Here is a 16,255-nt window from a genome sequence, read left to right as displayed (position 1 = left end):
GTATTTTTGTGTCAGTGTGACTGGGGGAGAGTGTGCCCGGGGGGACAGGGCGGTGTGACAGTGTGCCTTTGGGGTGTGAGACGGGGTGACATGTCCGCAGGCCCGGGCAGCGTGACAGCATGCCTCAGGGGTGGATGGCGTGACATGTCCAACGGCCCTACACAGTGTGATGGTGTGCCTCAGGGGAACGGGAGAGTGTGACATGTCCTTACATGGTGTGACAGTGTGTCCCCGGGGCGTGGGACGGTGTGACATGTCCCCACACGGTGTAATGGTGTGACCCTGGGGCGTGGGACGGTGTGACATGTCCCCACACGGTGTGACATGTCCCACATGGTGTGATGGCATGCCTCAGGGGCGCGGGACAGTGTGACATGTCCCCACACGGTGGGACAGCGTGTCCCCGGGGCGCGAGATGGTGTGACATGTCCCCACACGGTGAGACGGCGTGTCCCCAGGACGCGAGACGGTGTGACATGTCCCCACACGGTGTGATGGCACGCCTCAGGGGCGCGGGACGGTGCGACACGTCCCCACACAGTGGGACGGAGTGACATGTCCGCACACGGTGTGACATGTCCCCACACGGCGCGATGTCCCCACACGGCGGGCCAGCGTGCCTCAGGGGCGCAGGACGGTGCGACATGTCCGCGGCCCCGCGGGGCCCCGCGCTGAAGCGGCAGCAGCCGCCGCCCCTCGCTCCCTCCCTCCCTCGCTCCCTCCGTCCCGCGCGGGCGGCCCGAGGCGGCCGGAGAGGCGGGGGCAGCTGACGCCGGGGCCCGTGCGGCGGCGGCGGCTCCGCCCCGCGAGGCCGGAGCTGAGACGGAAGAAGCCGCCGCCGCCGCCGCACAGCCGCTGCCGCCTGCTGCCGGAGCCCGACATGGCGCTCTGAGCCCAGCCCCGCCGCGCCGAGAGCCGCCACCCCGCGCGCCTCTCCGGGGGGGCCCCGCGCCGCGCCGGCCGCCGCCGCCCCCGCGCCGCGCCCGGGCAGGGGGGGCATGGGCAGGGCGAGGGGCGCCAGCCGGCAGGGCCGCTGCTAGGAGCCCGGCGGGCATGGGAGAGCGGCGCTAGCCGCCCCGTCCCCCCCGCGTCGCGCAGCCCGGCCGCAGCCCCGCGAGGTGAGCGCAGCCGGGCGGGCGGGCGGCGCCGGGCAGGGCGGGCCGCGCGGGGAGGGAAGGAGGGAGCGCGGCCCGCGCTGAAGCCGCCTCCCCGCCGCTTTGTCCTTCCAGGCCCCGCCGCCGCCTAGGAGCCGGGAGGCCGAGAGAGGGGAGCAGCGGGCGGCGCCCGGCCGCCGCAGCCCGCCATGGCCCACTCGCCGGTGGCGGTGCAAGTGCCCGGCATGCAGGTGAGCTGCGCTCCGCGCCGCGCCGGCCCCAAAATGGAGGCGACGGGCCCGGGCTCCGGAAGCGGCGTTCGCGGCCCCGCCGGGCGGAGGCCGCCGCTGGGGCGCCGGGGGCGGCGGGCGGGCGGCGCGGCCTGGCCGCGGAGAGGCCTCCGCCGGCGCGCGGGGCCCCGCGGGGCGGGCGCCGGGCCTAGGCGGGGAGGGGCCGCCCCGGCGCCGGGCCCGGGTCGGGGGCGCCGCGGGGCCGGGCGGGCTCCCCCGGGGGGCAGCGGGAGGGCGCAGCGCGGGGCCGCCTCGGCGGGTACCTGCGGCGGGGACGTAGGGCCGGCTCCCTCCCTCCCCGCCTGCCTCCCCCCTTTGTTCGGAGCCGGCCGCATCCAGCAGCACGTAGGAGCTTCTCCGGCTGATGAGAGGCGAAGGCGAAGTTGATGGCAGGCTGCGCTGCGATGACACCCCGGCCCGGCCGGCGGGCTCCCCGCTGCAGGGCCTCCCCGCCGCGGCGCCGGCGCTCGGGCGCCTTGAGCATCCCGCAGCCAGCGCAAGGTGAGGTCCGGGCTCCGTGCGGCCGAGCAGCCGGCGTAGGAGCCATCACCTCTCGGAAGCGTCCACCTCCCTGCCTGGGAAGGAGGCCTAACGTGGTTCTGTGTGTGGTATTTGCTTAAAAAAAACCAACCAAAGAAGCCACTATATCATTGATCTTGCTTAGGAAGGTTGGAATACCTCTGACTCTTACTCCTCTGAGCAGTCTGGTGTAAGTTTGGTCTGGTCCCTTTATTGAACCTCAAGGAGCTAAGGACCAGACTCGTTTCAGTGCTGATTTTTGTTTGGCAGAGATGGGCACCCCAGTCAGTGTTTTCAGCTTTTCAGTGTTTTCAGCTTTCTCTTTGCTTGTGGGATAGTCATGCCTGTATATCTGAGGGTTTTTTCGGTTCTGGTAACATAGAAGCCTTTATGATATATCTCTGTATAGGTGAGATATGCACAGACAACAATTCAGGAGGTTTCAGGACAGAAAGTTGAAATTTTTTTTGGTCAAATACCTTCATCAGTTTCTAGGAAGTGTGGAATTGATATATAAACAGCATTAATGTATTAAATTAGGTTAGTTATATTAAAGTTTGTTTCACCTTTCAGAAACCTTGCAGTTTTTTGGAAATCAGAAATCTGTTAACTTTTTTTTTTTCCCCCCACTGACTTTCTGTTGGTATAAGAGGACAGAAATCACACTTTATCAGTCTCCCCATTCTATTGATACATCAAGGTTGTTATTGGTACATACTTAACAGTGGGAAGCTAAAGAATTTCCTGATAAAGATTCAGAAGCTTTAGCTGAGCTTTTGTTTATATGTGTATATAAATTTTTTTTTAAGTGTTCTTCTATTTGGGAGACTTCTATTTCAAAACTTGAGTTTGTCAATTCCTTGTTTTCCTACCTACTTAATATATTGCTGTCCTATTTCCTTAGCTGCCCTGCCATCACAAAGGACCTTGAAATTATTTAAAGCACTGTTTTCCATTGTTAAACCAATAAACTTTATATAATGGCACAGTTAGTTCCACTAGTATTGTTGTTAGTTTAACCCAGACCTCTTAAGAAATGTTTGTAGGTTTAAAGCTTTTTTTTCCCCCCCCCAACTGTTACATATGTACAGCTGCATAGAATTAAGATCTGTTTTCCCTTGGTGACTTTCCTTTTTCTTTTTGATGAAGACTGACATGCAGGTCCTGAAACTTCTTATAATATGAAGAAGTTGAATTTAGTGGAAAATTGTTCTGCTAGCTCTTTAGGAAGGGTCAAAATATACCTTTAAAATATATATATTCTGGAAGAGTCTGGTAGTCTGAAGTGTAGGAGTTTCTTCTCCTGTGTTTAGGGTCATGTTAAGTGATTTATAAAAGTGTCCCTGCTTATGCTCAGTGTTAACATGAATGCATGGTGATTAATTGAAGAAGGAATAAACAGGTTCTTGTATGATGGAAGAAGATCTAATAGTTACGTTAAAACTAGCATTGTGGGAATGTGCCTGTAGTCTCAAACTCTTTGTCTTGTAGCCTGTGTTGAGGGAAGCATTTTACTGAAGGTAACAGTTGGAAGTGGAATTTGCCAGAGAATGCGTTACAGGTTTGAGGTTTCCAGTTATACTGTAGTCCTGTATTTTCCATCCCACTTCATTATACAGAAAAAGCTGATTATCAGAAATAACTTATTATATAATTCCCATAGCCACTGCAAAAGGAAAACTTTGCCAGTTTGTCACTGGAGTATTACAGAAGCTCTTTTGACTATTTTAAGACCTTTCATCTAATGAAGAGTCAGATTCCCTTTTAAAAAAAGATCCAAACATAGAAAACAATGGAAGGTCACATAGAGTTATTTTGGTGAACTCAGGCTGTGACTTGCAGTACCCTGTCAATAATGGGAGACCCAGAGGTAGTGTTACCTGTTTCCCTTGTGAGTTACAGAATCATTTGTTTGCATAGTGGCTGCATTCTGTTTAACCTGCCTTGTGTCCCTAACAGAACCAAATTTTCTACCTAACAATTTTTGCCTCTGCAGATGACTTCCTAGACATTATTTTTCTCACTTTTTCAAAAGGTTCCATTTGTTAAAATTGTATGTTGTTAACTTGCCCAGCTGTCAAACTTAGCCTATTTAGTAAAGTCAGAATACTTAGTGAATCTATTAAAGTGCTGTGAAGTTGAGTATGATACTCCAGATTATGGCATTTTATATAGAATCTCAGATTAGAAGGAAAAATGAAAGGTTGATGGAGCTATCTGAGCACAAACAAAGTGTTCTGGTTGCACAAAGCATAGTTTGCCATGAGTTTCAGGGTCTGGTTGAAGTTTTTATTGCAATATTGTAGCTTTTTTCCTCTTCCTAATGGGATAAAAATATTCAGAATAGTTCTTAGTCTGGAATACTTTGAGATCTCACAGTGAGAAACTGGTCTACTGGCACCATCTTGAAGGAATCCAGTTTAACTGATAGGAAGTGTTTCTGGATATGGCTTGCAAGAAAGAGATTAGAGTCTGCCAGTATCTTTCACCAATCAAGGGACTGTGTTGAAAATAGAGGTATTACCAGAGCTGAAATGGAGGTGTTGGACATCTTATTATGAATCCTACGCTACTGTCTTTCTCTTGCACAGCAGACAAGATGCATAGTTCGAAGCGTTGTTTTTCCAAATGATCAGAACGTTTAAAGTAGTTGCTATGTCATTCATTTCAGATTGATGCGTGTTCTGATGAGCTTGTGTTATTGGCAGCATCTCATATGTTACTCTGAAACTTCTGAAAACTGGACTTTCCAGCCTCTCTTTCTTGTTAATTGTTACTAATTTATAAGCTTACCTTTCTAGGGTGGAGAGCGAGGAAATTTTGCTGTCTGTCAGCATCCTGAAGTTCTGAACAAGTCCTTAAACTCAGCAGTGGAGCATCACTCAAGAAGGATGTTTTTAGCTGATAGATTTCTCATGTGTAAACTTTTCCTATTCCAATTTGTTGTGCAAAATCTAAATCTGTGAAATATTAATGAATGGAAATGTTGGCTCTTCTGTCACTTGTGTTTCTTCTTGTAGATATACGTGTCTCTGGAACCTCATTTGGGGCTTTGTTTCTCTGTGTATCTCTGCTGTCCTACTCATCTAAACATTTTCTTTTTCCCGTGGCTTTGTTGATATCTCCTGATCCTGTATGGCAGTAGTTTTGAGTGCAGCTAGCAAGGTTGTTTAGACCTGATCTCCATCTGCTTTTATTGGCATTCAAACTATCTTGCAGTGAAGAGCCTAACTTCCTCTAAAAGCAAAGCAGCTAGAAACATGTGATCTGTCAGCCAGTGCACCGTGATTCACAATTTAAGGATTGCTTGATTAAATACAAACTTGGATGGAAAGGTGAGCTTTGCCCTCTATGCTGCCAGCTAACAGACTGACTTTAGAGGGCTGCTGACTGAACAACCTGAGCCTGGTAGCTGGAGATCCTCTCGCTGAGGGATGCTTAGAGGCAGATCAGTTAACTTAGAGTTGTTGGATGGGGTATAGAAAGATGAAAGAAAAAGTAGTGTTTAATTTTGGTTGTGGTAGACTTCAGCCCAGAAATGGATGGGATGCAGTCTAACGTGGAGAATGAATTTTGGTATTGATAAATAGACAAAGGAAAAAAAATACTTTTCCTGTTAGGCTAGCGCATCTGCAGAAATGAGGTTTTATGCGTAGTGCCTAAAGCTAGTCTGGAAGTGTCAGATTTCTAGTAATCCTTGCACACTGTAGTTGCAAGAGTATGACTTCTGATTAAGCGTAAGCAGTCTGTAGTTGTCAAATACTTAAATGTTTAAAGAGGGGGTATTAGAAGAACATAAAACTTTGAAGAAAGATCTATTCAAGGATCTGTTTATTCCTCCCCTTAGAAGGGAGCTGCATCCAGATAGTTTTACAGTGAGTCCAAAAAGGCTTTACATTTCCGTTATTTGGAAATGCAACTTACTTGAGGCAATGGGGGTTTCTTATGATTGATCTAGAATGGACATCAGTTTTGGTGGTGAATACTTTGACTTCAGTCCCTTGATTTGTGTTTTGAGCCTCACTGCAGGCAGACTGCAGGGATGTAGTATTTTAAGAGCTGTGGAGAATATATCTCTTTGCTATTTGAAGCAGCATCACATTAAACTATTTGTGGAATTCCACATTTTGGTTGTTGCTTTCCTGGTTGTGCGTGACGTACAAGCTGTATCATACCAAGCAGTAGGCTGCTAACTCAGCTCAGGCTATAGCTGAACTTGTCTCTTCTGTCTTGTGCCTTGTGATAAGTTATTCCAGTGACAAAAGTAGGGCTCCGTCATGCTTGTGCTGTCCCACTATTATCAGAGGAGGAGGATAGAGAGTGCCCTGGAAAGTGTCTGCTGCATTGGAACTGCGTAGCTGCGACCAATTGCAATTCAGCAGACACTTTTATCATTGGGCAGAGACCAGGAAAAAATCCACAGCAGTCTTTTACTAGCATTTTTTGTGCAGATTTTATAGTTTTATAAACTTGTTAAGTGTGCTGACCTGGAATTCAGAGGCAAATCTGCTGAAGCTGCAGAAAGTACATAAAAACAAACTCATCTCTTCTCACCTTTATCTGTACACTATTCTGCACCATCAAATCATATCAGTTTTGGGTGGGGTATAATTTCCCTAGGAAAGATGAAACACTACATCTGGAACCAGATTTTCCACTTTTAAGAATATATTGCAGTTAATTTATTCTGCAGTAGTTATTCTATGGAATTTAACATTGAAAAGATTCATGTTGGCTGGATTTTTTTTTTTTTTTGAACTCCAGTGCCTGATTGTCCTGTTTTACTGGTCCTGATGAAAGTTTTCTTTTTTTCTTTTTCTTTGCTTTTTTCTTTTTTTTTTTTTTTTTTTTTGCTCAAAAAGGAGAAATATGTCAAGTAATTGCATTTTGTTGCTAAAAAATGAAATAAAACCAGGCTCTTATTATTTAGATATGTATTTTGGGGGGAGGATTGGTTCTTTGTATGTAGTAACTTTGTGGCACGCCGTGAAGAAAAAATGACCAAATATGTTAGCGATACTTGTCACATGAGATCTCTGAAGCATCTCAGTAAGGACAGACAAGCATATTACCCTTAGTTTTCGTTGTTTTCAATGTCCTGAAAATACAGTTTTTCAGCATTCTTTGAAAGTGAAAGGACAAATTGTCAAGCTGCTAGTAAAAGCACCGCTCATTTGCTCTTCAGTGATATCTTGAGATTAAAGAAGTTACCAACTGTGAAGTGATAAGAGACTAGTGTTTTTTTCATTTGTTCTCCTGGAGGACTCAGTTTAATAATTGACAGACTTTGCGGAGTTCAGGGATGGCGTTTTTTGGGGGGAGGATTAGCAGTACAAGGTTGGTTTTGAAGCTCTTCTGTAATGGAATTTTTTGGAGCGCTGTGATTAGCAGCGACATGCATGTTGTCTCTGCAGAAGTAAAGGGTTGGTGTGATATCATGAAAGGAGCCGCTGTTCCAAATCTTAGTATTTCTGTCTAACTTTTAATCACTGGAAATCAGATTCCCTTCCAATACTGCCTCACTGCGTTTTTAGATGCTTTTAACTTGCATTTAGAGGCCTGCCAGTTGTTCTTTACATTGAAACTTCTGGGGCAGTTTTTTTAGAGAAAGTCTGTGTTCTGCTGATTGGATGAGGATCACCAAGCATGCTCTTCAGCTGTGCAGGAGAGACTTAAATCTCATGAGAAGTGTGTCCACCCAGTGAGATGCACAGGAATTCATCTGCCAGAGGGATTGCTGCCTAAATAAATAGGGCAAAAAGAAGTCAATCAGAGGAAACTATTAATAGAGGGGCTGACAAGATAGAAGTAGCTTGCTGGTCTCATTCTTCCTCATATCTTGTGTGTGTGGTTTTGCAGAGATATGTTATATTGTGTGTTGATTAGCTCCTTAGTCCAAAAAAGAGCATGGCTTCAGCTTATGTCTCTCTTAATAAAAAAAGCTTTTGAAGAACTGCATAGTTGACTCCTAGAAGTGTGAAGCCAAGTTTGTCTTGCCAAAATCTGGATCTGAATGGTCTTGATTGAGGAGGCATACCTGAAAAAGCTTCATGGAGTGATCTAACTTGGATCTGCATGAATTCTGTGTGTGCCAGTGAAGGAGGAGAAGGAATGAGAAACACTAGTTCTCTATACATTTCCCACTGAAGCCGTGGGAGGAGGGAGTCTGGGAGCCCAGGACTAGGCTTCGTTGGTGTTATGAACCAGGATTCAAGACCCATCTGTTAGATCCTGAAGAGGGTTTTTTTCCCTGTCTTTTGCAGGCTTTCCTTTCAACTGGGTACTGCTGTATGTCCTGCATATTGAAATAATACTGATTGGAGGGTGTTGGAGTAATCTACACCAGCATGCTAGATGGCAAGCTGGAGTTTGATGCAGGCTTCTGTGTTGGAAGGCAACTGAATGCAGAATAACAAAAACACTGTGCACCTTGAAATGACTGTTATAAAGTGCCTAAACATAAAACCCTGAACAGAAAATATTCTGAGCTTCTACTGCTGTAAATCAGTTTACAGGTGTATGGAGAAATCTAGGCAGGGAAATCTAAGCCTTGTAACTGCGGGACTAGGGTTGGCAGAAACTTAGGACAGGATGGCCTTGACCCATGGTAGAGGATGGGGGGACAGACTGGCAGGGAGATTGCTACGGTTGATCTCTCACTTAGGGAGGTGTCATCTGGCAACCAGTCACAGCAAGAACACTTGTACGTTCCTGCACAGCTTTATTCCAGCCTAGCTGGCAAAAAGAACCTGAGGTTTTTTTGTTTGTTTGTTTTTAGGGTGTTCCCCCCCTCCCCTTTTTATGTAATGGGATGCTTTGCAATACCGTGAATGAGCTGATGAGCTGCAAAGTAATTGAAAAGGTAATTTCCTGAAAAGGGCAGGTTGGTGGCAGGGTGAGCTTCTTGCTTTCTTCTGTGGAGTTGTATTTCTGTTTTTTCCTTGCGTGAGTGTTGTAGCTTCAAGTCCAGTGTGATTGGTATGATCAAGGAGGACCGCTATTGATGAGGAGACTGTGCTTTTGAGACTGGTGGTCTTTAGCCTTCGGGAGAGGATAGAAATCTAGGATCCTAGCAGACTGGTAACTCCTTCCTCAAAATGATCCTTATCTAAACTAAAGGAATGGTGTGATACCCTCTAACTGTGGGTTCCCATCACAGGCAGTGATTATTCTTGGATAGTTACTTTTGGAAAATAAAGCTGTGGTCTGCTCTTTACCCCGTATCATGTTTTGGAGCCATTCTTTTTCAGCCACTTCAGCACTTTTTCAGGCATGTTTTAATCTTGTTTAGCCCGAAAATAAGTAGTGACTACTTCAGTAAAGAGATTTAACAAAGATATTTAAATGTGTGTTAAACCCAAGGTCTTGTTGCCACTCTCTAGTTTATGCACTGGCAAACTAAAGAGCTGATTTTGTTATTTTTATTCTACCTGGATTATAGTACGAGCTTAATCTTATTTACAGTGAGGAAAATCTGTATATCAGGTTCTAACTTGCACAGAAAAAAATGCCAAAATGGCTCCTGAATTAGAGCTGCGTGTCTGTAAAACAGGTAGCAGTTGTCATTTAGTTGCAGATGCTAAACCTCTAAATATTCAGAAAATGGCACAAATGCCGTGATGATTGAGTTTGTTGCTGGCAGAGTTTTGACATAGTTGTTTTTTAAATGGGTGTGGCAAAAATAAAAAAAAGTTTGCTTGTGTACTGATAAGCAGGCTGCTGGCTGAGGGGAAAGGCCTACTGCTGAAAGTAGCCTCCATTGAACGGTTATTTTTCTGTGTTCCTATTAGAGGTGCCTTTTGTTATCTCTCAACAGATTAGATTTTTTTGAAGCAGTTCATAAAATGGAGAGATTATAAATATTCTTCAGCACTGATATATTGCAGTAGCCCTCTGTCTTCTAATTCAGATGTATGGGTAGGTCATTGAGGTGGGTTAATTATCTATTCAAAACTCACTTGGCCTGTGCTGCTCTGCAAATAAGAGGGAATTTCTTTTGAAAGATCAGTTGGTTCTGCATTTATTACAGCGTTCCACAAAGTTTTAGCGCTTTTTGATACAGAAATCTGTTGTTGAATTCCAGACCTGACTCCTTTCTTTGTCAAGGGACATGTAACCTTCTTAGCTAAACAGCGGCCAGTCACCTGCATGTTTATCAAATCGTAGTAAAGAGCTAGTTGCATAATTTGTACCCCTCGAACCCGCTTTCTTAATTCTCCTGGCTCTTTTGGTAGGCCACACTCCTCAGAGATAGGAGCAAATTGAAGGATATGCAGTGGATTGAGGATTTTTTTTAAAGATGCTGGATGGGTAGGATTAAAGGCATGGATGTACAGGATGCAGGTTAAGTGGTATTCCAGCTGGAGTGTAAGGACATTCAGTTGCAAAGAAGTCCTTTGGCATGTGAATTTTCTGTTTCCTCTCCTCTGCAGAATACTTTGTATAAAAAAAAAAAAAAAAAAAAAAAAGATTTCTTTTTTAACTTGCCAGTGTGCAAGAGCTAATCTTTGGGAGATGTGTTTATTTTGCTTTTTGGTTATTTGTGCTGTTCCCTAGGCCTCTTCGTTCTTTGTTACAAAAGTGAAAGAATAGCTGAGAACAGAGGAAGTGAGTTTGGTTGTTTCCATTTTCAGCACAATATGCAGTTGACAGCATGCATCTGCCACAGGTCAGAAATGTTTTGAGAATGAAGTAGGTTGTTTCATTCCTGCCTGTTCTCCGACTTCTAAGGAAAGCTGATTTTAAAATGTTGATAGTTGTAAGAATTTTCAAGCAGCTGGCCTTTATAATTATTAGCTGACTAGATAAAAACAAAGCCATGTGGGGTTTTTTGTTTATTTGCTTTTGTGGGTTTTTTGTTGTTGTTTTGTTTTTATAAAGTTCTTCAGGTTCTCGCTAAAATGGGAGTGAGGCTTGGCCTTGTCAGAGAAGGGAGACTCTTCCTAAACTGGGTAACTTAGGTCTGGTCCCATTTAAGGACAGCAGATCTCAAAGCTGGTTTTTGCTACCTATTGTGTGGAAAAACTTTGTATTGTAAAGGATTGCTATTTTATAAAACAATATTGTTTGGTTGTTAGGATCATTCCCATCTTCAATAAGTATTACACAGTTCTAGTAAATATAGTAAAATATCTGCTATCCTGATGTTTGAGCCTTGAGAAGGACTGCAGGGTGGCATCAGAGGGCTGATGCGTTCCACCTTGTTTTGAATGTCAGTCTAGGTTCATTTTTCTCGTGCTTTATAAGTGATAATGGATTTACACCTGTGCATTCATCGACTTCAAACTATTTATAAATAGTATCTGTACAAGCCTGTGGCACTGTTTGTATGAGTAGCTTTAATTGTTTGTAATACGGTTTTACAAATATTTTGGAGTGGGGGGAGAACTCGAGCAGGAATTAAATAAGTGTGGTGGCTTTATCTTAAAGTAAAGAAGTAAATATATTTCATATGCAGATAAAGTATGGGAGTATATATAATATATACGATACATAATGTGATATGTAATTATAATATGTGGAAATATATGCATATAATGTATGCAAAGAAACTCAACTAAATGCTTTTACCGTATCTGTTGGTTAAGACACTTCTCTAAAAGATTTCATACCCTATCAGTCTTACCAATCTTACTTCCTTTTAATTTCAGTGTTCTTTTGGATCTAAACAGAAGCAAAATTTAGAGGTAATGCATTGTCTGAGAATAGGTAAATGTTCATGAATGGGCTGGTTTACTTGCAATAGGATTTTGATGTGTGCTCAGCCCAGACGCAGTATTGTGTAAGAGTCAGATAACCAAGACAATCTATTGTCAATGTTTAACTTTTAATCAGTTTTCTTTTATCGACTTTCAAGTGTCTTTTTTTTTTTACTTCTTGTACTTCAAGTGTTCATTCTTAAGACAATACATGATATCTTGGATATTAGGTCTCATAATCACTTTCTAATTTTACTGTTAGCCATGATTTGGACAGTAGGACTTAAGAAAATGGTGCAGTGCATGCTGTCTTCAAAAGCCCAGTTGGCATAGGCTCCTGATCTGCTATTTTAGAGTTTATCAGCACTGGCTTTATGCTAATATAATTGTGAGGCTTCACTGTAAACTAACTAGTGATTTTTACATTAAGTTTGGCTGCAACATAATCTCCTTCCTTTGCTCAACCATTCTGTAAGGTAGCTCTTTTCCTTAGAGTTCATGTTTGGCTTCTCCCTGACTGTAAAGATGAGGTTTTTTAGTGACTAATTGCTTGTATAACTGTCTTCTAAATACACAGGTACTTCTGATGGCTTCCAAAGGTACCAGTGTATCTGGTATGTATATACACCAGTGTATATATACCAGGGTGCCATTGCAGCAGATAACTTGAAAAACATATATGAGCAGACACTTCAGTCTTGTCTTACCAAACTTTTTAGAAGTCTTTTGAGCTAATTGTTGTATCTTTATAAATGCTTTTTTACTGTGTATTTGAGTAATGTTTCTTAATGTAGGTGAGCTATTCTGTAATATCCACTCCTTTAAAGGATGTTCTGTTCCAAATAAAGCCCAGGAGACACTTGAAAATCCAGATAATGTAACAGCATTTCTGGGACAGGCTTTAGAAATATTGTTAAAACAACAGAATATATGTTCTCCCATTCACAAACTACTTAAAAGGAGTCACATGAAACTGTGTTAAATTATTTGCCTTGGGGAACCTAGAGGATCCTGAGTTTTGTTTCATTAGATACAGGGTATTAACTCGGTCTCTGTCTGGGATGCTTTAAAGAGTACTGAATATAAATGGATGAAAAACAGAAGCTTCAATGAAATTCATTAATGAACCTTCTTAGAAGAAGATCCAGTTCTGTACGGAATGATAGTTTCAGAGCTGTCCTGCTCTGGCAGATCCTGAAGCATCTGTATATATCCTGAAGTATTCACATCTAGCTAACATACATATTAATCAAGATGTTATGCTGAGATTGTCTTCTATTACTTGTGTGTATTTGAGTGTTTATTAAAATATGGTTTAGAATTATTAAATTGTTTCTCCTAATTTGGTGCATGTCATTAGATATCTATATAATCTTGGAAGTTAGATATCAGATGTGCTTTAATTTTATTTCAAAGGAAGAACACAGAACTTGGAAAACGGGTAAAAGAAGGGGGTCAGGGATAGGAAGGTGAGCCAACCGGGCAATCTCACAGCAGAATATAGCCAGAGCATTGCTGCATAGCTGTGTCTGTGCGTGAAAAGAGAATGCCTATGACTAAGCCGTTCTGGCAGTCGACTTGGTGTAACTAATGCAGGTATGCTGGCAAAAGTTGTTTTGCTGTAGAGGTTTTTGTCTGGGGGCTCTGAGCAGGAGGCTGAACTAGATGACCTCCTGAGGTCCCTTCCAACCTGCGCTATGATCTCGTGCCTCTGTACGTGCTGCTGAACACGGATGGGAATGGCATGTAGCTGGATAGCAGGAGAGGAGAGGTGATGCTGCACAGTAGTGCAGGCAGTGCAGTTGTGCGGAACTGGTGGAGTGATGGACTTCCTGGGCTACGCGGAGGGCTGGTGTTGCCACATCTGTGCCGTGGTGTTACTCATGCTGGCAATAGTCAAGCTGGCATGCGTACGCCTGCGCCTGTCGTAATCGCTGCTGCAGCTTCTGTCTGTGGAAATGGGGTTTAGGAGTGGAGGAGCAATGGGTTCTCGTTCTGATTTGTCCACTTAGAGGTGATACCTTCTCAGAGGTGTTGATGGAGTTCTTATGTTCTGCCTACCCTATTGATACCATCTGCTCTCCAGCAGACATGGCTCTCCATGGAAACGGATTTCTTTTTTTTTTTTTTTTAACCATTACTTATGCAGGCAGCTTTCAAAGCTGCTAAACCTTTTCCCCATTCTTTGAAAGATCTGTGAAAGGACATGTAATAACAATTGGGAGTTTTGCTCGGGAGTGTTGACAGTCTTGGATTTTAATTTTCACCATATTGGAAGTTTAACTGGCAGCAATGCTGCAAACATTTATTGGTGTATAACCAATTTATTGGTGTGTATTTGTGTGTATGTATATGTATGTGTTTACATACTCTCATAAAATCTTCCTGTATACCGTGAGAATATGCGTAGCCACACTTTATAGATTTGCCTTTGTTTAGAGAAGTTTTTTAGATCAGATGTAGTAAAAAACATTCCTGTAGGACAATAGCCTGAAAGACAAAGAAATGAAGAAAGGTAAAAGCAAATCTGGTTTGGAATACAGTCATTGTTCTAATGCTGTATTTCAGGTAATATAAGTGTTCTTAGTCTGAAGCCTTTCCAGAAGAGATTGTCTCAATATTGGCCATAATTGGACAGAAATATTTGCCCTCATCCTCGCCTGTTCTACAGCTGCTTTTCAGCTTTGGCCAGCTTTCTGAGTAACAGAAGGTGTAAAGTTAACTTCACTTGCTACAGAAGGATTTTCTCAGGATAGAAAGACTGGAGACTTCTTCTCTAGTGATACAGCATGATTTGTTCCCTTCTGATGCTGCCCTGCTCCACCTCCCTCTCCCGTGGATACACATTCAAATTCTGCAGTGCTGGGGAGTGTTGGGGAAGTCCGGTCCTGCCTGCTCTCTCCCTCTGCTCCAGCACTCGCACACGATGGCACTAGGAATTGCTGGGTGTTAAAATGGCCTTGAAAGCTGTTCTGATTCACCTGGAGTTGCTCGGGGAAGAGGGCAGAGAGGCCTGGTACGTTTTGTTGATGACCGTCAAGTAATTGTGTGGGGTTGGATGATGCACGCTTCCACAGAGGAGCTCAGAGGGATTTGGGATTTGAGATTTCTCCCCAGGCAAAACCCAGAAGAGTTGCTCTTTGAGCCCTTCCGATGTTTGCAAAGATTGGACCAGCTGACAGCATCTGTGATTAGTGTGCTTTCTATATATCTGGAAGTATTTAACAGGTTTCATATCAAATCCAAGGGTAGCTATTAGTTAACTTGAATGGAAATCAATTGCTCTAAGAGTGTCTCAGAATGAAGCTTATATTTATGAATAGGATTATTTTAGGGTGATGAGGAAGATTTGCTAATCCTCTTTGAACTCTAGGGTGTTTTGGTGTTTTGATTTTTTTTTTTTCTTGTAAATGGAGAACTAAATCTAGAGTTAATTATTCTTTATTGCAACTAATACCCTAGGTTAGGAATACATTAGGTTGCCAGCTAAATAGCAGTTCTGCAGCCTGACAAGCTGCAAGCAGAGGTGGTGTGACAAGTGCTGCTATTTTTGCCTCATTTTTCCCCACAATAATTGGAGGTATTACAGGTATCACCTGTAAGTGGACAAAAATGCATCTTATAAAAAAAAATTTAAATATAATTTTTCTTTTTCTTTTCTTTTTTTTTTAAGCCTTAATTAACTGATGCATTAGTGCATGGCAATATGGTTATCTTTGTGCAATTTGAACACTTACTGCTCTTTTGTCTAACTAAATTCATTCTGAGCATCAAAGGCCTACAGTTGTTCCCCCTGCCTCCCCCATAGAGTATTGGTTATCCCTGATTTCAGGTCAGAATAATACTGATCCTACTTTTTTCATTTTGTTTGAGTCTACCACATTGCATGTTTGTTCACCTTTCAAGTCTTTCCATGGATCATGGATGGATCATCAACAGATGAGAACATAAACATTTTTCTGGGCGGTTGGGGGGGGAAGGGGGGATTAATTATTTCTCTGAAGGTATTTGTGTGGGTGTTTTTTTTTTTTTTAATGGAGCAGAGTAGTACCGAGTTCTTTGTAAACAAAGAATTTCGTCATTTTTGTAAATTTGTAAACTAACTGCTTTGTCATTTCAAATCGGCATGGATCTGCCTTAGTGCTTCGTGCTTGCTCCTCTTGTAGTAGCATAAATGACAGTCTGATGTATATGAGCAGTGAACTGATCCAGTTGAAAATAAACCTGACAAATCATATGGTTAACTCTCAGCTAAATCTGTCCCCTGATTCATCTCACCATATTGTTGAATAAATGCTCGTTCTAGTATGAGGGAGGGAGTGATAATAAGGGGCCAAGAAGGGAGAGAGATCTTCCCTTTTTGACTGGACTAAAGCAGTAATGTGCCGCCCACCCCCCCCGTGAAGATTTTGCATCCATTTGCAAGAAGAGTGTAAAGATCTTTGGTAACTGAAAAATCTTTAGTCTTTTTAATACAACACATGGGTATTTTATTTGTCATTTCTGGAGGCACATGTTTATACTGGAGTATGTTGTTACGCAAGATAATTGTGCATTGGGTTGGATGCCTGCTTTCCCCAAAACTGTCACTTCTTCCCCCCCGCCCCCCCTCCCCAGTTCAGACCAGTGAATGCCAGGTTTTGGGACAGGAGAA

The 16,255-nt window shown here is 43.5% G+C and overlaps 1 protein-coding gene across 1 annotated transcript in view; it reads left to right on the top strand.

The window, feature by feature from the left end:
• The first annotated feature begins 795 nt into the window (after positions 1 to 795).
• Positions 796 to 16,255, top strand: part of STK26 (serine/threonine kinase 26) — a 33,081-nt gene continuing 17,621 nt past the window's right edge. Inside the window, exons 1-2 of the mRNA XM_064518342.1 lie at positions 796 to 1,118; positions 1,230 to 1,345. Of these exons, the coding sequence (XP_064374412.1) occupies positions 1,304 to 1,345 (42 nt within the window). The 5' untranslated portion in view covers positions 796 to 1,118; positions 1,230 to 1,303. The remainder of the gene's footprint in view (positions 1,119 to 1,229; positions 1,346 to 16,255) is intronic.

The sequence above is a fragment of the Dromaius novaehollandiae genome, chromosome 11 (assembly GCF_036370855.1).
Source record: "Dromaius novaehollandiae isolate bDroNov1 chromosome 11, bDroNov1.hap1, whole genome shotgun sequence".
Classification (NCBI taxonomy): Eukaryota; Metazoa; Chordata; class Aves; order Casuariiformes; family Dromaiidae; genus Dromaius; species Dromaius novaehollandiae.
This window is presented reverse-complemented; position numbering and strand designations above follow the sequence as displayed.